The sequence below is a fragment of the Manacus candei genome, unplaced genomic scaffold (assembly GCF_025592945.1).
Source record: "Manacus candei isolate 608988 ecotype Guabito, Panama unplaced genomic scaffold, ASM2559294v1 h1tg000051l, whole genome shotgun sequence".
In the NCBI taxonomy this organism is placed as follows: Eukaryota; Metazoa; Chordata; class Aves; order Passeriformes; family Pipridae; genus Manacus; species Manacus candei.
The window spans coordinates 4,309,001-4,335,190 of NW_026138099.1; the positions used below are offsets into that span (position 1 = coordinate 4,309,001).

The 26,190-nt window shown below is 42.4% G+C and overlaps 1 protein-coding gene across 3 annotated transcripts in view; it reads left to right on the forward strand.

Moving 5' to 3' along the window:
• The first annotated feature begins 20,327 nt into the window (after positions 1 to 20,327).
• SLC24A2 (solute carrier family 24 member 2) overlaps positions 20,328 to 26,190 on the forward strand; it is a 114,727-nt gene continuing 108,864 nt past the window's right edge. For 2 of the 3 annotated variants that reach the window (XM_051801423.1, XM_051801426.1), the window contains exons 1-2: positions 20,328 to 20,478; positions 22,329 to 23,396. In XM_051801423.1, the coding sequence (XP_051657383.1) occupies positions 22,464 to 23,396 (933 nt within the window). In that variant the 5' untranslated portion in view covers positions 20,328 to 20,478; positions 22,329 to 22,463. Of the gene's footprint in view, positions 20,479 to 20,545; positions 20,685 to 22,328; positions 23,397 to 26,190 lie in introns of those variants that run through there. The other variant, XM_051801425.1, reaches the window with a different exon arrangement.

Genomic DNA, 26,190 nt, shown 5'->3' on the forward strand with positions numbered 1-26,190 from the left:
GCATGCAACTGCAAACACATGAAGATAAAAAAAGCAGCATTATTGCAGATCTGGAAAACAGATCTGAGACTGCTACATGTTTGTTTATCAAAGTTTTTCTTGCCAAACACTGTGCAACTCACCTTATTCCTCTTGTCTATGTTTCTCATGTAGGTATAAGTTTGATTTCTTAATCATTAAGACAGAAGAGCACATGAGCATTGGATATGCATGTGTGTGTAGGGAAAATACTGTTTTTTAAAGGCCAAAGTAGTAATCGCCTTTATGATCTGGAGCTGAAGATGCATTCTGTGTTGTACATTGCCTCTGAAATTATTTCCTAAATGTCATTTCCCTTTCTTGATTTCTTCCTGTGTGCTAGGTAAAGCAACACAATTTTGTTGATTAAGAGGAAAATTGCTCTTCTAAGTTAACAAATACAGTCTTTATTTTTTTTCATACTCACAGAAAGAAAAATTTACTTTGCAAAAGCAAGGATTGATATGCAGATGATGTTGCACAACTACTACTAAAGTGAAAGATGTCATCCACAACTCCGTTTTCAGTTAAAAAGTTAAAATTTGTCCTGCGTGTCAGAGGTTCAGGCCAAGACAAAACCATGAAAGTTTACATTGCAGATCAGGAAAAATTTGGCCCCTTTACAAAACCTGAGTTTTGTTGACTGGGAATTGTATTATTATTCTAACATCTCAGAATCTACTTTTCTGGAAAACGGGTCACAGATCGTTACATAATTTTTACCAAAGTCTTTCTTGCCAGATACTATATAACTGATGATGTCTGACAGTGGGATATTGTGCAATAGTCATCAGTTTAGGTAATTTTCATGAAGGTATATTTTGTAATTGACAGACCCTGCAAAAACTGGTTCAAAAAGTTGGTGCAAAATGATATAATAATAATAATAATAATAATAATAATAATAATAATAATAATAATAATAATAATAATAATAAATTGACCAACTCAAATGGTATTTGATGTCAGACTTCGAGGATAGTTAGTACTGTTAAATGGTAAGATAGTATCACTAAATCAAAATTTGCCACTGCAGAGATTTTTTGGTGACAGCAATTTGAAAATGGGAATATGTTGCTAAACTGAGGGCAGGAATCTGACATGATGAAATGGGAAAAGCTGCACTTAAGAAAAAACAAACTATTTGGAGTTATGAGAGCTGACACATGTTTATCTACTTTTGATGCAAATTAATGATTGGAAACCATAGGAATGTCATGGTGTTTGAAAACGTGCAGCCCTCCTCTGGGACTTCACAGCAGTGGTATGGACGGGGAGACCTGGGTCCCTCTCTGCCTGTGGTAGCCTCCAACATATCATGCATCATCTGTGGGCCAGGGTACCTGTGAGGAGCAACTGGGAAGTAGGGCTGCTTTCTGCCTTGTGCCTCCCCTCTGCAAGACACGTGCCTGCAGGCTGCACCAAGCCGTGGCTGACCAGCTGCCTGCGGATCCTCACAACTGCCCCAACAGCAATGTCTGACAAGACTGTCCCAAGACCATCTGTGCAACACCATTTAGCAGGTCAGCCTAAGTTTCTATTTAACATTTCCTCCTTCCATCTTCAATTCATCCTTCACATGTTCATATGTGAAAACAGGTGCACCCTAGCCATCATCTCTCTCCTTGCAGTCTGCTTACTACATTTGTGTCTTTCATTCCCTCTAAAACTCATGGCACACCACTCTGCTTATTTATGGGAAACCAAAGTTTGCTGGAGAGCAGAGAGATACTGTTTGGCTCTGAAGTGTGTTGATTTATTTAAAAAAGCATTAATTTCTTTTCCAAATAAAGTTTCAGCAAAATACCTTTATAGCATCTGAGTTTAGTATGCCTACATGAAGAAGAGTGTATCCCATCTGCATATTTAATTTTGTTTTTTTAAAATGTATTAATCAGCAGTTCAACAAAATTACTGACAGAATGTGACTGGTGAGAAAACAAATAAAATAAATAATTACACTTCCAGTTTCTGCTGCCAGTGAAGTCCTTTGTTTTGAAGCAGCCAACCTCTTCCCTCTCGCACCCCCAAAGAAACCTCAAGTTGGAATAAAACTGAGTTATAACTAGACTGGTAGGATTTCAGATACCACACAAAACCTTGGCAATTCAGGTAAATCCCACAACTGATTCATCCACTTTGAACTCTTGGACTAGCTAGGCCACAGATTAAATAAAATATATTTCCAGCTTTAGGAGGTGGCAAAAATCACTTACAGATGGAACAATTTCACAAAAGTAGATTCGGTTTTCACAGTTTGCAGGCAAGCCCACACAAACCACGTCAGTGGAGCTAGTTCCGTTCTGAAAGCACCTAATACACACATTTTTTATTTACTGTATAAACCCCTACACTGACCCAAGTGACTTCAACCCTGCATGTGTCCATCATAAGCTTACTTCCCACACCTGGCTTTCCTCCCTGAAATGTTCCACTAGCAAGGTACAGCCTTTGACAAACTATGTTACTGCTAGTCCCAAACCTTTTTGCACTGGTGCGTCTCTACATTGATACAACACAACAAACAACCTGTATGCAAGGATAAGGTTTGGAGAAGTAAATATCCATGGAAACCATGCTCATACTAGCAAACGCCACACAGATCTCTGATACGCCTGTAGGGCAGCTACAAGTAATGACAGACCCAGTGCTTTATGCCTGAATGCCAGTTTTGAACTGCTTGATCCTATACCTTCTTGCTCTACTTGAGGAATGTCCCCTTAAAAGACGAAGAGAAGGAATCTTTCCAACAAGAATGGATTAACAATTTGGTCTTCTTTTACCATGGGGGATTTCCAGGCTTTCACTAGAGCTTAAACACACACAGTGTTAGTATGCAGCCACCCTTTTCCTCGAATTATACAAAATTACCATTTAACGTGGTATTCCGTTCATTCACTGTTCTTCAGAGAATGTCTGACAATAAACCAATTGCAGAAAAAAAAGTCATATTGTCACAGGCTGGCCTGCTGGATCTGTGCTCAGTAGATGCATGAAAATCTGCAACACCGTTCTGAAATAGTTGTGTATCACCACACTGATTTCCAGGGCTGTTCTTCCTAAAGAAATATCAAAAGTGTGCATTACAGAAGGTGAGAAAACCTCAAGAAAGAGGTACAGCTTTCATCTCTAAACATCCTGTCATAGATCTGAATATGCTCTTTAAGGTTTTAGGTAGTTCTTCTCTTGCTCTGTGCCAAAAAGATCACTAGAACGAGCTTGAGGCCAGCAAGGGCTGTCAATCATGTGCTCTATATGTTTAGGGAGCATGAATAAGTTTAATGGACTCTCACTACCTGGGCTCTGCTGGAGCAGTTGCCAGGTGCACGGAGAGTACCACAAGGCATCAATTCCCTTTCTTGCCTCTGTGTTTCTCCCCAGGCACAGTCTGCAGAGGCAGACTTCTTTCTCCTTTTACAAGTAAAAAGATGCCCTCAGCTCTAAGCTTTTGTGTCTCAAACTGTTTATACAGCCCATACTGAGAAAAACTGCTGTTTCAAGCAGTTGAAAGCTTGCCCTTGTAGCATCAGCTGCAATATCACTGACAAAAAGGTTGTAAAGTCACTCTCCTTTCTCCCACTGTGTAGTCACCTTAGTTCAGCAATAGCATTGATAAGTCCCACTTTCATCTTGTCAGTGTTTTTACAAATTTAGCTAAAATGATGGACAAATCTGGATAAGAGGGAATCAACCTGCATTTTATACTATAGTTATAATGCTTGGTTTAATTTTAACTGTGTGTGTAAATGGTAAGTCTTCGTCGACCTGGGGCATGGTGCATACCATTTACTATTAGATATAAAGAAATCATTATAAGGCTACCCTTTTCCAGTGATTACAGAAATCAGTGATCTTTACTCATTTGTGGCATTAAAATAGAGTTATGTGGAATATAATTTGCCACACAGTAAGTATTTGAAAATACTGTTTATCTTTATATGTAAATTTCATGTCTTTTAAACACAGATAAAGAGATAAACTAAGATGCCATAAGTCAGTAAAAAGTCAATGAGACAGTCCAAAACTCTTTGAAAACACTGATAAGCCAAGTCTGAGCTGCACCTTCCCAGATCTTCTGGCATCAAGCACTGATCACTGGAGATCGCATTCAAGGTAGCCCTGGCCATTTGGTATTTGGAGGGAGACTTTAAGATTCTGCAGGAACTGATGCTGGTGGTCTAGCTGCAGAGAGCTGCAAAAGTCAACATCTTTTAGATCTGACATAGAGCAGAGGTTCTTAGCATTAAGGATCACATATCTGGAAAAAAAAACCAGGTAAAGTAACTGCATCTGTCTTCTTGAATTGTTCTTAATGTAATGAACGTATTACAGTGACCTTTAGAATGTCTAATGGGTGATGCATTTAAGCTTTTTGAATATTTAAGCCACCTTCAGATTATGTCTCATTTGCTTATTTCTGTCTTAGTCTGCACAATAAACTGCACCATAATCAAGATGGATTAAAAAAAAGCACAGCCCAACACCTACATATGGATAGTTCCTGATTCCGTTATTGTATTTTCTCTTAAATCTCAACTATAGAAATAATTCTTTGCTGTTTCTCTTGAACTTCTGTGTTGGTCTGGTTCGTTTCTCTGATTCTTAGAAAAGTTACAATGGTACACTAAAAAGATAACTGCACTTCATCCGTGATTGGAATCATCTTACAGAATACAGGTTTGTAATCTCTGGAAATTGGACTAGGTTTTGGGATGTATTTCTCTAAAGAGCTCTTAATGAATGCATGAAGATTGCATACAGTTGAATTATTTAACTTGTGATAGAGAGTCTTCCATTTAAAAAACCTGAGAGTCTTGCCTTCTGAAAGCTTCTTAAATAATCAATTTATTTCAGTTCCAACTTCCCTTTTATGTTCTGGTACCAGATTCCCTAATTAGTTTGAAAGGTCTGTTTTTTTTTTTCTTTTCAGGGGACCTAATGCTTTCATGCTACTTTAAACCGCTCTTTTCATCTTATTCTAAAATTCAATATACCACAACTGAGTGCTGTGACTACTACCAAATACAAAGCCCAGTATGTCAGCTATTCTTTGAAAGATTTTTGTCTCTGTTGCAACCACTGCAAATTTTGAAATTCTGCTGATAGACGGGGTTTCTGGTCTACTGACCTGGACATATTTGAGCCCACGGTATAAGCACTTTCAGTGCACATGTACAGGACTCTTTAACTGAGCAATACTAATTGGTACTGAGCATGCAAGGACCTAGAAATGTTAGTGGGAAATGACTCATGAATTTCCTTTCCTTTTATTGGCAATGTCAAGGGGTTAGCATTGACTTCAGTCCTATATTTTTCTTATATTTTTCTCTTCCATTGTGCCTCCTCTGCACACCAGCTCTGTGTATAGTTAAGTGTAGTTCATAAATTCTCACCATTTCACATCTCACTATTTAAGGACAATTTTTACCTCATATTTATTTCCCTGAAAAATTCCACAAGGGTGGAGGAGTTTACTTGAAAACTAGGTTACAGCAGAGATGAAGACAAACAGCTTGTAATTCATCAAGTGCAAGAAATATAAGAAGACTGAACATAAGGATAGAGAAAAGGGAGAAAAAGGTAATTGCTGTGTGATGGTAAAGCAATAAAGACAATTTAGTTTGTGAGAGGAGTATGGTCATTGGGAGACACTGCATTCCACCTTTGTCTGGAAAATGGCCTAGTCAAAAAAAACTGTGTAAGAAATCCAAAGTTGTAGCTAATATCAAGTTCCTCTATCCCTGAGGAACTCCTTAGTGTTGCAAGTCACTGGGAGCAGAGGGTTTCGAGCTGAGGCTCCAAGCAATATGATGTGTGAAACTTCTGGACAATTGGCAAGGATGCTGGAGTTCATCCACCAAACCAACAACTGTTCCTAAGGCTGCTGACTTGCCAGCTTGTAGGTGTTCTTATAAATGAGGCTGGTAGGACATAGATTATGGTGAAATAAACATTCTCATTGACTTCAGGGCAGCTCACTGGGATTACATTAGATACAAGGAGCTTCAGAGGAACAAGTTAGCACATCTGAAGGGGAAAGTAATGTGAAAGACATATTGCTCCATCCTGCTGGTTTTTTTGAAAGTGCAATTACATCAATAAGTAAAAATAATTATCTGTTTATTTATAACATACCCAGACTTTTAAGTGGATTTCAGTAATGATATCCCATAGAGTATTTTCTTCTGCCATAGCACTAAATGTTAGGTTGTGATGGTTCTACTCTGATGTGGATTTCTCATGCCTAGCTCAAAAGAAGGAAGATTTGTACTGTCATTGAAGCAGACTGTCCTTTAAAGAGACTGGCATGCAATAATGACAACATTTATAACTGCCATATGTTTAATGACTATTGTAAACATTACATTAGAAAAACACGTTATTTAGTATTCTGTAAACATGGCCAAAAAAGCTTTTGTCTTTTAAAGGTATACTCAGTTTATATTTTCCCATCACTGTATTCACTAGCAGAAACTGGAATCAAAAAAGCAGTTAGCTTTAGCCTCCTTAGTAAAGGTGCTAACAATGCTCAGTGTAACTGAGGTAATCAGGTAATATAAGCAATTTCTGCTCCTCAAATACTATGATTATATGAAGTGTGATTGCTTATTAATACAAGTTAATGTTAAATACAAACAATTAAATGATTCAATATATTTTAATTATAAAGACCGTATCAGTGTCATGCTGGTTTTGTCTGGGATAGAGTTAATTTCTTCATGTAGCCAGTATGAGCTACCTTTTGAATATGTGCTAAAATCAGTGTTAATGACACAGGGAATCTTTCATCACTTTTGAGCGCCAAACAGTGCTCACACAGTGTCAGGGCCTTTTCCCCTCCTCACCCCACCTCCCCAGTGAGTGAGCTGCAGGTGCACAAGGAGTTGAGAGGGGACACAGCCAGGACAGCTGATCCCAACAGACCCAAGGGATATCCCAGACCATATGGTGTCACGCTCAGCTTACAGAGCTGGGGGTAGAAGAGGGTAGAAGAGGGGATGGTTCCTCACCCACAGCTACAGTCTCTTAAGGAGCAAACATGCTCCAACATGGCCTTACCCATAGCTGTAGTCTGTCCAGGGGCATATCTGCTCTGTTGTGTCTTATCCATGGCCACACATATTGAGGTGCTTTGGCATGACCTAGTGTACAGCCTCTGATGCTTCAAGTCCATGCTGCAGCATGGACTTATGCCTGGGCCACAATCCTTTCAGAGGTGTACCTGGAGTGGCACAGACATAACCACGGCCACAAATGCCTCGAGAAGTATGTGCTCTGGCACAGGCATATCCGTGGCCACCCCACTTTGGGGTGTCCTGCTCCTTCCTGCATGCATTCCACAGGTACTCCCTTTCAGTCAATTTCACACTGGAGTCCCAGCCTGCCCAGTACAGCAGCACAGAATGGGCAGTAATGCCCTGGCCATCTGCCAGCCCAGGCACATCACCACTGGCGTTATCAGAATGTTCCCAGGCCCAGCAGAATAAGAGGATCAGCAGTACAGCAATACGGCAAGCAGTGAAAGAGAAAAGCAGTCACTGACGAGCACTAGGCTCTAATAGTCTAGGCAGGCAAGTGAGCCCCATGGTAAGCATAGGAGCCGGCTAAACAGCATAACTTTTATAAATTTGATCTAGATAATCCCAATCAAATGTTATCTCAAATGCTTTAAGACCCCAAACTTTTTTGGGTGAAAAAAGGACTGTTGTGGTTTAATCCCATCCATCAGCTAGGCCCCTACATGCTCACTACCCCACAGCAGGATAGGGGACAGAATTGGAATATTAAAAGTGAGAAAACTCATGGGTTTCCAGTAAAACCAGTTTAAAAAGTAAAACAAAGGCCACACATGTAAGCAAAGCAAAACAAGGAATTCAGTCATCACTTCCCCTGGGAAGGCAAAAGCTCAGCCACCCCCAGAAAAGCAGAGTTCTATCATGTTTCACGGTGACTTGAGAAGACAAACCTAGTCACTAAGAACATTTTCCCTTCCTTGTTCTCCTCCCAGCTCTATATGCTGAGGGTGATGCCATATGGGCTGGGATATCCTTTGGGTCACTTGGGGTCAGTTGTTCTGGCTGTGTCCTCTCACAGCTCCTTGTGCACCTCTAGCCTTCTTGCTAGTGGGGTGCTGTTAGGAGTAGAAAAGGCCTTGCCCCTGTGTAAATGTTGCTCAGCAGTAGTAAAAACATCCCTGAGTTATAAATACTGCTTCCAACGCAAATCCAAAATATAACCCCATACTGTCTACTATGAAGAAAATGAGCTCCATCCCAGCTGAAACCAGCACCAGTGTTTTAATTTAACTCTATGTTGTCATCTTTTCCACACTGTTTCAGTTTTTATACATTGCAAAGTGTGAAATAATTTTGATGTTTCAAATGTCACCTGTTCCCAACTGCAATTAGCATTTAAAAGCTTAACATCCATTTTCATTCAAATATGCCGCCTCTGTAGTCATGGTAACCTCCTCATCAGCTTTATCTCCCAGCTTTAGAAGGTACTGCTGTGGTACTTGGAGGTGTTGTTATTTAGGATTTTTCATTTGACTCTCTCCTCCTTCCGTCTCCAGTGCAAAAGCCGCCTCTGTGCTTGCTTTTACCAAGTCAAAGGTCTACAACAACAAGAAAAGAGCTAAAATGAAAATACTGTTAGAAAAAAAAAAGTTATATGTCATGGAGCTTCCTGGAAACAGGAATTGCTGAAGAATAGTGGCTTATGATTTCAGATGGCTCCTCACAGATGATGCAGTAAACTACAGATAAGGTATTAAAACCCACATATTCAGGATAAATATAAATAAATATAAATAAAAATTAAAGCCTAGTCATATATACAAATGTGTAGGTGTAGAATCCAAGTACTTAGCCAATGTGTCTTCTCTCTTAAGAGGAGAAATATTGAACTAGCTGTGAGCCAAATATTGTTTCATTTAAAGAATGTAATTATTCTGTACTTAACCAGGATATAATCTGGTGTTAAATTTTATGAGAAAAAATGGGATTTAATCTATTGTTAGTTATCCTTCTTATACTAGTTTAACTGTGGATTTTTTTGTTTCTGCCCTGTTTATTACATGGGATTTATATGACAGTGGGTCAGCTGATTCAAAGTGCTTAAGTTTGGTAGAGATACCTGTCTGTGAACCACATAATTCTTGTGACAGATAGTGTTGTCCTTGGCTTGTAACACATATTTATTGTCGGCAGAAAAATCATTGCAAGTACAGAGAAAAAGATGGTTATTAGAATTCAGATACATGGACTTTTGGCTAGTAGATAATGTAATTATAGGCACTAAAATAGCATAATTACATGGGATTTTCTACATATTCTCCCTGTGGCCATTTGTAAAACTCACCTGCTTCCACTTTGAATTCAGAAATTGATAGAAACTGAAGTACTACACACATATTCCAGCCTGTCCCTGGACCATTTGTGAAGCTGTGGGATCATTTTTGGTATCTTTTTCAAGTGGCCACTTCTCAAAGACTACAAGCCAACAATTCAGCAGTCACAAGAAATGTATAAGCTTGCCTACCCTTAATCCCTATCACCACTGTACAACAGGCACAGATTGAATATTTAAGATGTAGGTGCTTCATTTAGGTCTTCCATATGTGGATATAGGCAGTAAATTTGCATTCTAACTAAATCTTATGTGGGGGCTTTAGAAGCATGGTTAAAAGCAATCTCCATGTCTCCTTGCATCATCCTGAGCCTGAATATGGAAGTCTTGATAATCAACAGGCACCCTCTATCAGCTGTCAGCCAGTAATGAGAACCTCCCAATACGTAATGTGAAATGAATGTACTCTGCCTGTGCAAACTCTGGCCTTGAAAGGCACTTTGTGTGTGTGTCTGCCATGGTTCTCATTGGAAATTATCGAAATTTTGTAAATATCTTCTGTGCAGGTTTAAAAGTTAACCAGCAGGGGGAATGAACCCAACTCAAAGGAGAGATTATAAGTCAGAATAACAATTTATTAAAATAATACAGTAAGTACAATAATACAAACAAACAATTGGTCTCAACCCACAAAACCCCAAATGTATAACCCAGTGCCCTGGGGCCTGAACAAAGTGGTGTTCCTTGGGCCCTGTTTGAGTCCAAAGTAAAGGGAGAGGGGAAGAACCTGCTGGTGGGAGAGCTGCTGCAGTCTGGCCAGAACTGGTGATCGCAGTCCAGTGGTGGTCTAAGTCTGGTTGAGAGCGATGAGATGCAGCCGTCCTCTGGATCCCACGAGTGGGTTGAAAAATGTTCCAAAACTCCAAGATTATATATCCTCCAGTTCAGGCAGGAATGCTTGGTACTCTCCTCAGGGCGGGGAGTTCACAAAGGGTGTGAGGACAGAAACATCCTCCTATCTCACAGGCCTCTTAACACCTAGTTTATAGCCTGAGGAGTCAGGCTCTATGGGCAGAAGGTGCGAATAGTCTATTGACAACAATAGTCTAGTTTCTGGGAAATGACATGGAAGGCTATAGAATACAGTTTTGGGTTACACCCACCATGCTCTATGGGCAGAGGGTGCGAATAGTCTATTGACAACAATAGTCTAGTTTCTGGGAAATGACATGGAAGGCTATAGAATACAGTTTTGGGTTACACCCACCATGATGAACTGATCTCAGCTGTCCTAACTAGGACATTATCCACCCCTTATTCTATGCCATCCATGTCATGCCCAAATTAACCCCCTTTAAAAACTATATCCCTTTAAAACTATATACATCTATCTATCTATCTATCTATCTATATATATACAATGAAACATTACAGACCATTCTCACTCAAAATTAGGTCCCCTTGTGGTACACAACGTGTCTCCCCATCTTTTTGCATTACCCACCACGTGGAACCAGGTCCCTGAGCAAAAACAATCCCTCGGATGGGTTTGCCTTTGCTTGAGGTGGGACTAATCCAAACAGTCTTCCCTAACATTCCTCTCATATGTACCACGGGGACTTTATCTCCATCTACAGTATGCAAAAGTTCTGATTGGGCAGGGCCAGCTCGATTGATGGAACCTCTGGTGTTGACCAACCAGGTGGCCTTTGCTAAATGCAGCTCCCAGTGTTTGAGAGTCTCCCCACACAGTGCCTTCAGAGTGGTTTTCAGCAGTCCGTTGCACCGCTCAACTTTTCCAGCAGCTGGTGCATGGTAGGGGATATGATACACCCACTCAATGCCGTGCTCTTTGGCCCAGGTGTCTACGAGGCCATTCTTGAAATGGGTCCCATTATCAGACTCAATTCTCTCCGGGGTGCCGTGTCGCCACAGGACTTGTTTTTCAAGGCCCAGGATGGTATTCCGGGCAGTGGCATGAGGCACGGGGTATGTCTCCAACCATCCAGTGCTTCCTTCTACCATGGTCAGTACGTAGTGCTTGCCTTGGCGGGTTTTGGGGAGCGTGATGTAGTCAACTTGCCAGGCTTCCCCATACCTGTACTTTGACCACCGTCCACCATACCATAGAGGCTTCACCCGCTTGGCCTGCTTGATGGCAGCACATGTCTCACAGTCATGGATGACCTGTGAGACAATGTCCTTGGTTAAGTCCACCCCTCGGTCACGAGCCCATCTATATGTTGCATCTCTCCCCTGGTGACCGGAGGCGTCATGGGCCCATCGAGCCAGAAATAATTCTCCTTTGTGCTGCCAATCCAGATCTACCTGAGAGACTTTAATCCTGGCAGCTCGGTCCGCCTGCTCGTTGTTACGATGCTCCTCATTAGCCCGTTTCTTGCCTACATGAGCGTCTACGTGACGGACCTTCACACTCAGCTTCTCTACCCGGCCAGCGATGTCCTGCCACATCTCCGCCGCCCAGATGGGTTTCCCTTGGCGCTGCCAGTTGGCCTTTTTCCATCGCTCCAGCCATCCCCACAGAGCATTGGCCACCATCCATGAGTCAGTGTAGAGATAGAGTCTTGGCCACTTCTCTCGTTCAGCTATATCCAAAGCCAACTGAACGGCTTTAAGCTCTGCAAACTGACTTGACCCACCTTGTCCTTCGGTCGCTTCTGCAACTCGCCGTGTGGGACTCCATACAGCTGCCTTCCATTTTCGGTTTGTCCCTACAATGCGGCAGGAGCCATCCGTGAAGAGCACATATCGCCTTTCATCTGCAGGTAGCTTGTCATATGGTGGGGCCTCCTCAGCCCGTGTCACCTTCTCCTCCTCTTCTTCAGAGGATAGTCTGAAACTCTCACCTTCGGGCCAATTGGTGATAATTTCCAGAATCCCAGGGCGATTAGGATTCCCTATCCGGGTTCGCTGCGTGATCAGAGCCATCCACTTACTCCATGTGGCATCGGTGGCATGATGTGTGGAAGGAACTCTTCCCTTGAACATCCAGCCCAGCACTGGTAGTCGGGGTGCCAGGAGGAGCTGCGCTTCGGTGCCGATTACTTCTGAGGCAGCTCGAACTCCTTCATAGGCAGCCAGGATCTCTTTCTCAGTTGGTGTATAGCTGGCTTCAGATCCTTTGTATCCCCGACTCCAGAATCCCAGCGGTCGTCCTCGGGTCTCCCCAGGCACTTTCTGCCAGAGGCTCCAAGAAGGGCCATTCTCCCCGGCTGCGGTGTAGAGCACGTTCTTCACGTCCTGTCCTGTCCTTACTGGCCCAAGGGCTACCGCATGGGCAATCTCCTGTTTAATTTGTTCAAAGGCTTGTTGTTGTTCGGGGCCCCACTGGAAATCATTTTTCTTCCGTGTCACAAGGTAGAGAGGGCTTACAATCTGACTATACTCGGGGATATGCATCCTCCAAAAGCCCACAGCGCCTAGGAAAGCCTGTGTTTCCTTCTTGCTGGTTGGTGGGGACATGGTTGCTATTTTGTTAATCACCTCCATTGGAATTAGACGGCGTCCATCTTGCCACTTCACTCCTAGGAACTGAATTTCCTGAGCAGGTCCCTTGACCTTACTCCGTTTAATGGCAAAACCGGCTCTTAGGAGAATCTGGATTATCTTCTCTCCTTTCTCGAAGACTTCGCCCGCTGTGTTCCCCCATACAATGATGTCATCAATGTACTGTAGGTGCTCTGGAGCCTCACCCTTTTCCAGTGCAGTCTGGATCAGTCCATGGCAAATGCTGGGACTGTGTTTCCACCCCTGAGGCAGTCGATTCCAGGTGTACTGCACACCTCTCCAAGTGAAAGCAAATTGTGGTCTGCACTCCGCTGCCAAAGGAATGGAGAAAAAGGCATTGGCTATGTCAATGGTGGCATACCACTTGGCTTCCTTGGACTCCAGCTCGTACTGGAGCTCCAGCATGTCCGGCACAGCAGCACTCAGGGGTGGTGTGACTTCATTGAGTCCACGGTAATCCACCGTCAGCCTCCACTCTCCGCTGGACTTACGCACTGGCCATATAGGGCTATTAAAGGGTGAGCGAGTCTTGCTGACCACCCCCTGGGTCTCCAGTTCACGGATCATTCTATGTATAGGGGTCACAGAGTCTCGGTCGGTGCGGTATTGCCGACGGTGCACTGTTGCTGTGGCTATCGGTACCAATTGTTCTTCAACCTTCAGCAGTCCCACAGCAGAGGGGTCCTCTGAGAGACCAGGCAAGGTGTTCAACTGTCTGATTTTCTCCGTCTCCACAGCAGCTATGCCAAAAGCCCAACGAAGTCCTTTTGGGTCTTTGAAATACCCACTCCTCAGGTAATCTATGCCAAGGATACACGGGGCCTCTGGACCAGTCACGATGGGGTGTCTGTGCCATTCCTTCCCAGTCAGGCTCACTTCAGCTTCCAGTACAGTCAGCTGTTGGGATCCCCCTGTCACCCCAGAAATAGAGATGGATTCTGCCCCTACGTATCTTGATGGCATTAATGTACATTGTGCGCCAGTGTCCACTAAAGCCTTATATCTTTGTGGCTCTGATGTGCCAGGCCACCGAATCCACACAGTCCAATAGACTCGATTGTCCCTCTCCTCTACCTGGCTAGAGGCAGGGCACCCCTAGTCCTGGTCATGGTACTCATTGTGCTCTTCTTGTGGGTATGACCTGGAGGTCCCTTCAAGAGGATCAGACGTATCATCATTCCTGTACCGTCTGGAGTCTTGCCCACGAGAGACTGGAGCAACGTTTACCCTTGAAGAGTTCTTTATGGTATTTGTTCCTCTTTTCAGTTCACGTACCCGGGCTGCTAAGGAAGAGGTGGGTTTCCCATCCCACTTCCTCATATCTTCTCCATGCTCACGGAGGTAAAACCATAGATCGCCACGTGGAGTGTACCTTCTCTCCTTAGCTGGGGGACGCTGGCTCCTGATAGCAGAGACTCTTGTTCGTCCTGGCGAGATATGGAAAATCCCTTCCTTAATTTCTTCTCTTAGCTTCTGGTGTCCCTCTTCAATTTTCTCTTCTAGGCTTCGGACGTGTTCAGCCAGTTTGGTTTCCACAGATGAGACGTGGGCTCGTAATGGGGCGGTGACAGTGTCTTCATAAATCCTGAGTTTGCTAACCAATGCTCCCACCTTGTCCTCTCCCTCCCTCCATTGCAGCGTTGCTAAGTAGCGGGAATACATTTCTGGCCCGAGTCGTGCAAACTTTAACCACATTTGGGAGGTGCACTGTACACCATCTGGACTCTTAGGGAATCTTTCATCCTCTGAAAAGATTATCTCCAGTACAGCTAACTCCCTTAAGCACCGGATACCTTGTTCCATCGTGTTCCACTGTCCTTGCTGTACGTGGAGGTCCTCCTTGCAAAGGTATCTCTCCCTCACACTGGACAACAGTCGCCGCCAGAGGCTGAGAGTTTCCTGCCTCCTTCCAATCCCCTGATCAATGACTACATCTCGAGACAGGGATCCCAGCTGTCTGGCTTCACTCCCATCTAGGATCGTATCGTTAGCTGCGGCATCCCAGATTCGGAGCAGCCAGGTCAGAATGGACTCATTTGCCTGTCGTGTGAACTCTCTCCGGAGCTCACGTAGCTCACCCAGGGACAGGGACCGAGTGATTATTTCTGGCTCTGTCTCCTCCGGTGGATGTGAAGGTCCCGCCTCTTCGTCATCATTTGCTATGCGAACTGATTTAGTCTTTGATTTCCTTTTCTGGACAGGGGCGACTGCTATTGGTTTTGCTTGTTCTTCTGGCTCCTCGATGGTTTGTGTGGACACGGTGCTGGTTGGTTCATTTCTTTCTCCCTCTGACTCAGCTGTGGTTTGGGTGGACGTGGTGTCTGCGGATTTGGTCCTTCTCTCCTCCCCCTGACAGTGCTGTATCATGTCAAGCAGTGCCCGGTAGGCAGTGGCCAGGGCCCAGCAGGTTGCTGTGAGCTGGCCATCTCTGGAGCTGCCAGAGCATTTTTCCTTCACCAGTCTTATCATGCTAACAGGATCCTGCAGTTGTTCAGGGGTGAATTTCCAGATCATTGGAGGAGAAAACTTTTCCAAATACTGGCTGATGTCCTCCCACTTCCCGTGCCACTCAGCATTATCTGCTCCCAGGGCAGGTGTCCAACCAACCTCCCTAAAAGGCACTTTTCTGACCCTAAACATGGTGTACACAGTACAGAGCAGACAGAGCAACACTAACAATAACATTATGCTGTCCTTAACATCAAAAGGGAACTCAATATTTTCAAAAACTGTTTTAGCAGGTCTGAAGGGGAAGAAGGAGGTGGGAGGCTGGAAACCATCCACCCCTGTTCCCCCAAAAAGCTGGGTACGATTTTTAATGAGGCCCCAGAGGTAGCAACCCAAACCAGGACAGGCAAACAGGACTGAATACACATTTACAATGAAACTCATTGCTTCTGATGTTAGAATGACATAAACATAATATACTAATAAAGCAATTTGGATCCCTCTCCCTGGTCTTAAAGAGAGCATCAAAACAGGCAAATAATACGCCATCTGTGGAAATATGAACAGGCTCAAATACAACATCCATGTGAGTGCATCAAACAACATGGTGATCAGGGAGTTTCTATATTCAAATAGACAAATGCTTCAAATGAAATTGTGATTCTGACTTCTCTCTCTCTGCCCCACGTTGGGCGCCAAAATGTGCTGGTTTAAAAGTTAACCAGCAGGGGGAATGAACCCAACTCAAAGGAGAGATTATAAGTCAGAATAACAATTTATTAAAATAATACAGTAAGTACAATAATACAAACAAACAATTGGTCTCAACCCACAAAACCCCAAATGTATAACCCAGTGCCCTGGGGCCTGAACAAAGTGGTGTTCCTTGGGCCCTGTTTGAGTCCAAAGTAAAGGGAGAGGGGAAGAACCTGTTGGTGGGAGAGCTGCTGCAGTCTGGCCAGAACTGGTGATCGCAGTCCAGTGGTGGTCTAAGTCTGGTTGAGAGCGATGAGATGCAGCCGTCCTCTGGATCCCACGAGTGGGTTGAAAAATGTTCCAAAACTCCAAGATTATATATCCTCCAGTTCAGGCAGGAATGCTTGGTACTCTCCTCAGGGCGGGGAGTTCACAAAGGGTGTGAGGACAGAAACATCCTCCTATCTCACAGGCCTCTTAACACCTAGTTTATAGCCTGAGGAGTCAGGCTCTATGGGCAGAAGGTGCGAATAGTCTATTGACAACAATAGTCTAGTTTCTGGGAAATGACATGGAAGGCTATAGAATACAGTTTTGGGTTACACCCACCATGCTCTATGGGCAGAGGGTGCGAATAGTCTATTGACAACAATAGTCTAGTTTCTGGGAAATGACATGGAAGGCTATAGAATACAGTTTTGGGTTACACCCACCATGCTCTATGGGCAGAGGGTGCGAATAGTCTATTGACAACAATAGTCTAGTTTCTGGGAAATGACATGGAAGGCTATAGAATACAGTTTTGGGTTACACCCACCATGATGAACTGATCTCAGCTGTCCTAACTAGGACATCTTCTTAACCTTTTTCATGGCCACATAGTCTCTAAGATGCCTGATCGTACTTTGGTGTATGTGGTTTTGCCATTTTATAAGTCTTTAGAGGAACTTATGGATTTGCAGTCAATGCTGAGGGCAATCCAAATTACTCAGGTGCTATAAACTGGCAGTGTGGAAATACAGAATATGAATCCCAGGCCTACCCCTACAATCCTTATTTTTCCTGTGATACCCTAATGATTCCTGCAATATCTCTGTTTTATCACTTAATAAAAACTCTTATAGTATTGTATTCTTCATGAAGCACCAAGTAACACTTATTTTCTCTTTGCCAAGGGATGAAGTCAGAGTTCAAAATGAAAAATGTAGAAGTTGTAAAAAATCAAAGTTATTCTTTACGCCAAAGAGACTGAGAGTTCACCTCTTACTGTAGGATTTTTCAGAATGTGAAAAGAATGTCACTGAAAGCAGAGCAACGTTAGTGAGCTGTTTAACAAACTCTTCCCAGATCTCAAACACTGTCCCTCCCAAACCACCTGAATCTCTGTGCTCTCATCTGGGCTCTGCATTTTTTAAGGATTTCCACATGAAGGTCTTTCCTAACTGCCATGCACCAATGAGGGTCTTCCTGGGGTGTTAGTTCACCTACATCATCATCATCATCATCATGGCTAGGTTTTGTGAATGAAGATTTGGGAAGGGCTCTACCCACATTTGTTACAAGCACGTTGGGGGCTAAAAAGGCCAATACGAGATAGGCACGTCGGGTTGCAAAAGGCACAGCAGAAAGACTCCTTAGGTGGTATATTCTGCAAGGCACGAGTCTTTCTGCATTGTCTTTTCTCCTCGAGAGTGATCCTGCGTGCATTCTCAAAGGTATCAGCAGTGTTATAAACAGTGTGTCTCCAGACCTCCCGATTGGAGGCCAGAGTAGACCAGTTATGTTGATCTCAGCCAAGGCTGTGATGTTGTTTCAGGGAGTCCTTGTATCTTCTCTTCGGGTCAGTGTAGAGTCGTGATGGCCGATAAAGATACAAGGAGTCAGTTATGTGCAGAAAAGATGTCTTCCTCTTCTTTATTTTCTCATCTGCTTTTTTATACCCCTTGCTAGCAGCAAGCAGTATCCTTATTTTTAGTAAGCAAGCAAGAACATTTCATTGGCTAGGTTCTACGGGTGATACATTTGGCAAAGCTCAAGGCCTTATTGCAGTTCCCACATCCTAGGCCTACCAACTTTACAGCCTGCCTTTGTTTTCTCCATTAGGGCTGCGTACTGACTTCCTTATCATCAAGGATACACCCGAAAGTTTTTCCAGTCGATATCTCCATCCTGGGAGCTAATAGACCTGCTATTAACCCCTTCAACTCCTCTCTTGCAGCAGCCAGTGGTAAGTTCACCATAAAGCAAGATCTTAGGGAGGCAGTAGTCCTGCATCCTTCAGACGTGTCCTGCCCAATGAAGCTGTGTTCTCAGCAACATGGCCTCAATACTCGTGGTTGCTGCTTGTTCTAGAACAGACGTATTGGTCACATAATCTGACCAGTGGATGTTTAGGATTGTGCGGAGACGGTGTTGATGGAAGTGTTCTAGGAGACGCAGGTGGTGGCAGTAGATGACCCATGATTCGGAACCATACAAGAGATTAGACAGCACTATGGCTCTGTAAACACTGATCTTTGTACTTTTCTTCAAGTGTTTATTCTGCCAAACTCTTTTATGAAGCTTTCCGATGGCACTGTATGCCTTTGCTAACCTGTTGTCTGTCTCTCCATCAATCTTACTGTCCAAGGAGATGAGGCTACCTAGGTAATTAAACTGCTGGACTGATTTGAGCACTGACTGGCCAATGGTGATATGGGGATGATGGGGGACTTCCTGAGGTGCCGGTTGATAGAGAACTTCAGTCTTCTTTAAGCTGACTTCCAGCCCCAAAAGCTCAGCAGCATCTGCAAAGCAGGATGTTAAACACTGCAGAGCTGCTTCTGTGTGGGCAACAAGGGCGGCGTCATCAGCATAAAGCAGCTCCTGGACAAGATGGTCTAAGGTCTTGGTGTGGGCCTTCAGTCGCCTTAGGTTGAAAAGGCTTCCATCAGTACGGTATTGAATGTAGATACTGTCCCAGTCATCGAGGTCTGCTGTGGCCCTTTGGAGCATCATGCTGAAAAAGATTGTGAATAGGGTTGGTGCAAGAACGCAGCCTTGGTTCACACCATTAGTTATTAGAAAGGGCTCAGAAAGTGCATCACCATATCTGACTTGGCCGTGCTGATCCTTGTGGAGTGAGATGATCATTTTAAGGAACTTGGGGGGACAACCTAAATGTTCCAAAATCTACCACAGACCTTTTCTGCTCACAGTATCAAAAGCCTTGGTGAGGTCAACAAAGGTTACACAAAGACCTTTGTTCTGTTCCCTACACTTCTCTTGCAGTTGTCTGAGAACCAATACCATGTCTGTGGTACTTCTGTTGGCTCTGAAAACACACCGGCTTTCAGGTAGAATTCCTTCTGCTATAGTGGGTATTAGTCTGTTCAAGAGTATTCTTGCCAGGATTTTGCCAGCAATGGAAAGCAGAGTAATACCACAGTAATTTGAACAGTCTGACTTAACTACTTTCTTCTTATACAACGTGATGATGACTGCATCACGAAGGTCTGATGGTAGTTCACCTAGTTACCAACAGCGTAGTAAGAACTCATGAAATTTAGCATGGAGTGCTTGGCCCCCATGTTTCCAGACTTCAGGTGCACCAGATTACTTAGTTTTATTCATGAATTACCATGCAGGTTTTTCTAACAACAGTATAGAGGATGAGTGCAAATATGATTTCAAAAAAGCATTACCTGTGTAACTCTTAACTGATCTCCAGCATGTGCCACCGGGAATTACCTTTGATAGAGTTGCATTGTAACAGTTCTAATGCATGTGAATTTTGAAGCAATTACTAAATAAAACGCAGTTTCTTGGAGAAATAATAATGCTGAAAGATGAAGACCAAAATAGAGGGGGATAGTTCTGGCTAAGAACTTAGCCTGTTTTCTTGTATGTTCAGTGCATCATTATTGTTCTCTGTGGTGACTTTGAATTGCAGTTTGAAGAAATCTCTGTTCAGCAGTAAATGAATCATGATTAATAACTTTATCGTGGGCATGTCATCTTCCTTAAAATTAAAACCAAGACTAAATGTCTTTTTCTTTCATGTCCTGATTTCCCTTCAGAAAACATTTCACATAAAGGATATTTTAATCAGAAGGCCTTAAAATTACCTTACTCCTCGAGGCTTGTGACCTTTGCTAGAAACGCTGAATTTTACAAAAGTTAAACCGTACCTGCTAACTCACGATGAAGGTGAAAAGATAAAAAAAATAGATTCCTTGCCAGCCTTGCTTGGCCTCTGATCAAACTCTCGTGGGAAGCGCGGCGGGCGGGGGGCGGGGCGCCGCCTGCCCCGCCTGCCTGGGGCGGACCGCTGCCGCCGCCCGCCGCAGTCAGTGCCGCGAGGGACCGCGGTCGGATCGCCGATCCCTGTGCACATCCCGGCTTGTTCCCGCGCCCCTGCCCAGCGCCCGCGGGCCGGCGCGCAGCGCAGCGCAGCTCCGGGTGAGCGCCGCCGGGGTGCGCGGGGGGGTTGGGCTGCGGCGATGCGGGGACTCCCAGCCGCAAATTCCCGCCTCCATGGGCGGGACCGGCTGCCGAGGGGTGACCGGTGCCCCGAACCGCCCGGTCGGTGTCTCCGGGGCTCTCCGCGTTTGGAAGTGGACCCACTGCCCTTTCAGAGGGGGAAAAAGTTTGTGCGGCTCGGATCGGTGCGAAGTTGGGCTGACTTAGGCGAGCGTCTGCGGCATCTCTGCGGGGGGACGAGGGAGAAGGCGGGGCGGCCGGGATGCTGCGCTGCGCTCCACCGGGGTCTGGGGTCCGCTGTATCGGGAGCGGTCTGGCACGGCAGGCCGTGCAAATTCCAAGGCAGGAGAGAGCCCAAGCGCTTTTCCCGTACCCCGTTCGTGTGATGGTCAGGGAAACGCGGTCATCCGCCCGTCGCCGCCGGCTGCGCACAGCAGCGACGGTGCCATTCCGGTGACTTTCCAGATTAATGTTTTTGTGGCAGTCCGTCGAGTAGTAACTCTGAGATGGAAAATAAAATATCTCTGCTGCGGTGCTGTATCTTGAGGATAGAGCTTAATGACATCTGCTTAATATGGAAACTGTTTGAAAAAAAAAATCAGGAGAAACTGCAAGTTACTTAATAACTTTTATGGAAATAACTGCATGTAATAGCTGAAATCCTGCATTTGAGAATACAAAATCAGTCTTCTACTGACTAATAGATTGTTCAGTATTCAGCTGTTGCTACAAATTACTTGAATAAGAGATGTAACAAAGTATTTTTTGGGCAGTAATACTAATAATCACTTCTATTAAGAGAGTATCTTTTATCTTGTTTCATATAAAATGCACACTACTGAACATGATGCATATGTAACTAATTTCTACATTACAAATATTCTTCCAAATATTTTGGAAGTTCAATAACCGAAGCACTTGTTATTGTCTAGAGGGTTTTTTTTCCTGTTTTAGAAGTGCCGTTGATCCAGTATGCTTCTCTCTGGCATACATGAATAGTCATTCTCACAGAATTTCTCACCATTTCATTTGTTTCATTATCAACTCTTTTGTAAATCTAAACTATTTTCTTAAGGATCTGTAAGAGGAGTACTTTTAAAAGGTACCACATAGGTATTCTTAGTAACATTCTACATTTATAGCTGAATGCTTGACATAAACCCAAACGAAACCATGGGTGATTGAAAATTTTGTCTTGACTCATCCAAGCTAATGTCCTAGGTCTGATTAGAAGCAAGTTGAGTTCTCTATAAACCTGAGTCTATTTTACAGAGGAGCTGAAGACACTGCATTTCGATCCCGTTCCAACAGCATTGTGTTTTATGTACATATCAATGACTGTTGCTCTATGCATACATAATATTTCAATTAATGCTGCCTCAGCTGCCTAAAGGTCTGATGAGATGCTTGTTAGCATATTGCTTTTTTTTCAGACATTATTGCCCCTGCATTTGGGATTTGGACATTACATGATCATAGTAGAAAGTAATTACATGAGGTAATAATCTTTGGTAAATAGTAATTTCTTCATTTTTATGCAAGATCTGTGGACAGTTTTTACCTTCCACTAGGATTTTTTTTGTCAGCAACCGAGGAGGGCAGTGGCTCATAGGCATATGAGAGGCATAAAATGATCAGAGTATTGATAGACTGTTATCCACAGTTACTGCTTAAACAAAAATGTCATTGCTGTGTCTGGTGGGATGTGACAGGTCTTTATGCTACAGTTGGTAGTATTCTGCTTTAAATTTTAAATTTCACTCAGTCTTTTAGAAGCTTCTAATTACATGCCCTTTCACTAATATTAATAATATGTTTGTCCTTTTAAGACTAATGAAGAAAATACATCCTGCGAAGAGTAAAAGTACTTGATTCTGGGAAGACTCTTAAAGCACCTCTAACTTCAAAGCTGGAGAAAAGTATGAAGGAACAGTTCATCTGACTCCCTCGGCATCTCACACAAAATGGCTCTTCAGAAAAAAACTCTTGCTGGTGTCTTGGAGGAATGGTGTTTGGAAGAACCACTGTTTGGTTGCAGACGGCACCAGAATGTTTGGAAAAAACTGAGACTGATACGAATCGTTGGGCTTCTTGTTAGTGTAGTGGCCATTAGTACTTTCTCACTTTCAATGAGTGCCTTTTTCAAGATGGAACCACATAGCATGGCACTGGTCAGCAACCTAGATAGCCAAAAGCTGGTGCGTGGGCACCAAAGAACTCTTTTGGATTTCACTGAACAGAATCAAAATGGCACTCTAGACCCACATGCTTCTATGAAATATGAAGCTGGGCATGACAATGAAACAGATGATCATTCAAAGGGAGAGTATCCCACAGACCTTTTCTCTCTTGAGGAGAGAAGACAGGGAGCAGTGATCCTGCATATAATTGGAATGATTTACATGTTTATAGCCTTAGCTATAGTCTGTGATGAGTTCTTTGTTCCTTCCTTGACTGTCATCACTGAAAAACTGGCCATTTCTGATGATGTGGCAGGGGCAACCTTCATGGCTGCTGGTGGGTCAGCCCCAGAACTCTTCACTTCTTTAATAGGAGTGTTTATATCCCACAGCAATGTTGGCATTGGTACAATAGTGGGATCTGCCGTGTTCAATATCCTATTTGTTATTGGAATGTGTGCTTTATTTTCTAAAGAGATCTTGAACCTTACATGGTGGCCACTCTTTCGAGATATGTCCTTTTACATCATTGACTTGATCTTGCTAATCATCTTTTTTCTGGATAACTTCATAATGTGGTGGGAAAGCATAACACTCCTGACAGCATATTTTTTCTATGTGACTTTCATGAAGTTCAATGTTCAAGTAGAAGAATGGGTGAAGAAATTTTTGAACAGGAACAAGGTTGAGAAGGTAACTACAGATGCTGAAGGAAAGGTTGGTCAATTTTTATTGAATTATATGTAATAATGTCCTTGTGAGTGCTGAGCCCTTTGATATCATAAGGATCCTAATATAGTACAGTAACCAATATAGTACAGTAACCAATATAAAATAGTTCCATATTTCACTCAAATGTCTTTTTGTTTAGTCAAAACTGACTGAAAATAAAAAACAAGAGTAGCCTTCTAGTGAATCAATTTAGCTTCAGAATTATCCCGATCACACAGAAAGAAGGAAAAAAAAGCCAGCAAAAAGACACAAACCTTTACTCAGCAGTTTGGCACATTGATGAGGTCTTAAATATAGCTACTTTTTTTTCCCTAAGCTTTTGGATAAAGCAGTAACAATATCTGGAGAGAATCTTGTGACAAAATTTGGGTTTTTAAAGACTTTTAATGCACTTTCTTACTGAAAACCCCCCAATTACTCAGAACAGTATATGAAGGTATTTTTAAATGCATTTTTCATCTACCGATGCTGATGATAAAATAATATCTTCCTGCTGTAATTAGTGGCAATTACATGAAAGAAATCTCTCGAAAAACAGTGACCACAATGGCAAAACTCATAGGTCCTCTGTTTAAGGAGGATGTTTCCCATTTATGGTATTTCCAACTATGCAAAGTAATTTTTGACCTCAAGTAGAGAATGAAAGTTATGCACAGAGGGCTTGGTGGGTCTTCAGCAAATATTATAATCTTTTAACAAGCTCTCTTTTTAGAGCAGGCAATATTTAAGGGACCTATGAAGCTGAAGTCATAAATACATATATATGTAGTAGTATTTTAATTGGATGCTTAATTCTGAAATTGAATTGCCTGTTTTTATATGACATTGGGGTTATTCATCAGATAAGGTTGTATTATGCAGTAATTACTCAAAGTATCAGGCAGTTAGCTGTTCACTGTTTTGTTTCTTTTGTTTAACAGTCCTGTATGAAGGGTTTGGAAGAGACACAATCCACTGATATAAATGCACAAGCATATAAACAGACCACATATAACTATAGAGAAGACCACTCGTTTGTGACTCATGGAAGCCTACTTTTGAAGAGAGAGCTGGATATTTTAGCAGTTATGACAGGTGCATTCAGTTTTAGGGCAAGACACAAAACAAGTCCACCAAAATTAAAATCCAGAAATTCTCATTTATTTATTTTATTTTCTAATTGGGCTTAACAGCTGTACACTTACTTGTAACTTTATTTTTTTCACTTTTGTTCTGTTTTTTTTTTTTTTTTTCAAAAATTAGCATACTCATCTTTTTCTTTCTCAAAGTGCTCAATTGGGATTTTATAAGTAAATGAAAAGAAAGGTCAACAGCAACAAAGTACTTGCTATAATTAATGAAGGGCTTCTTTAATTATGTTATTTGGTTTCTAAGTAATGTAAGATTTCACAGGGCATTGTAAGTACTTTGACAGTTTGTGCTAAATGTGTGTAATGCTAGGAAGACTATGGTATATGAAGCAACCATTTAATGCACTTTCATCTGCCCATAAACTGGACAGAAAATGTAAATCTATAACTGGTCTTAAACAATTATCAATATGAAAAGCAACTGCCTCGTGTTGTTCAGGCTATAGGGTGAGGTAGAGTAGCTATATACCAAAGTAAACGCTCAATTATGAACAGAAGAATAAATCATTTGCAAGCCATTTTCAACATTATTTATATTTGAAGTACTCTAGATGGACTTGATTTTTAAAGATACCTTTAGGACCACTCATTGTTTCATATTTTAATTACTTAGAGTTTGTTCATAATATAGGTACACAATTTCAGATAGGGATGAAAAAAATAAGAAAACTGGCTACTTTTCCTAAAAACACAAGCTTTGCGTTGTATGTTTCATGAAAATGTTTTTCCTGAATTATCTTGAAGCTAATTAAAATGATAAAATAATGTGTTCACAAATCATTTAGGGGTAAAGGGAGATTAAAGATGCTCTAATTTTACTGCAATTTAGCTAAGAAATATTTTCTGCTTCCTGGTGAAAACAGCTTCTGAAGGTGTCAAACCATGGTTTTTCTCTTTAAGTCATGCTGTAAAGACATATTTTTGAATATTCCATTGACACTTTGAAATTATAAGTCATTATGAATTATTTTATTATTCGGTGGAACAGCATTTAGCAAGATGAATGAACTCATGATTTTCTCATAGCAAAAATTATGTTACAGATTATGCTCTTTGGAAAGAATCCCTGTGAAGTTCTGTGTTCATTTATTTACTATTATTAGACACTTGTTTTTCTTGCTTTTAAATTAAAAACAAACAAACAAAACAAAACAAAACAAAAAAAAAACACAAGGAAAAAACCCTATCACATATCCTAGGCCTGATAGAGATGTCTAGGTTTTTTAGCTTAAAAGTTACTGTCTAATGCAAAGGATAAAATCTTTTTATAGTCTGAGATCTGGTGCCTAGTACCAAATGCAATACACGTGTGTTTATTTCCTAAACACTGAGGGTTTTAAGTATCACGGAAGTAATACTCTTGGCTATTGGTGGCAAAGGATGCTTAATTTCTACAGTGTTAGCTGTTAGCTTAGAATGTTCCAAGTCATCAAGATTGTGATTTGTCAATGCAAAATAAAATTGTATATAATCAAGTTGGTATACTAAACACATAATTTGCATTCTCAGGGGCTTTCTCATAGAAGCTTTTTCACTCTCTTTTCCCCAGTTAGGGCAGAGAATTGCTAGGCAGCTCTCTGAAACTGGTGGGTTAGTGTGTCTTGGAATAATTTTATTTCAGGAGAGTGTAGAAAATTCTCTTTCCTCTA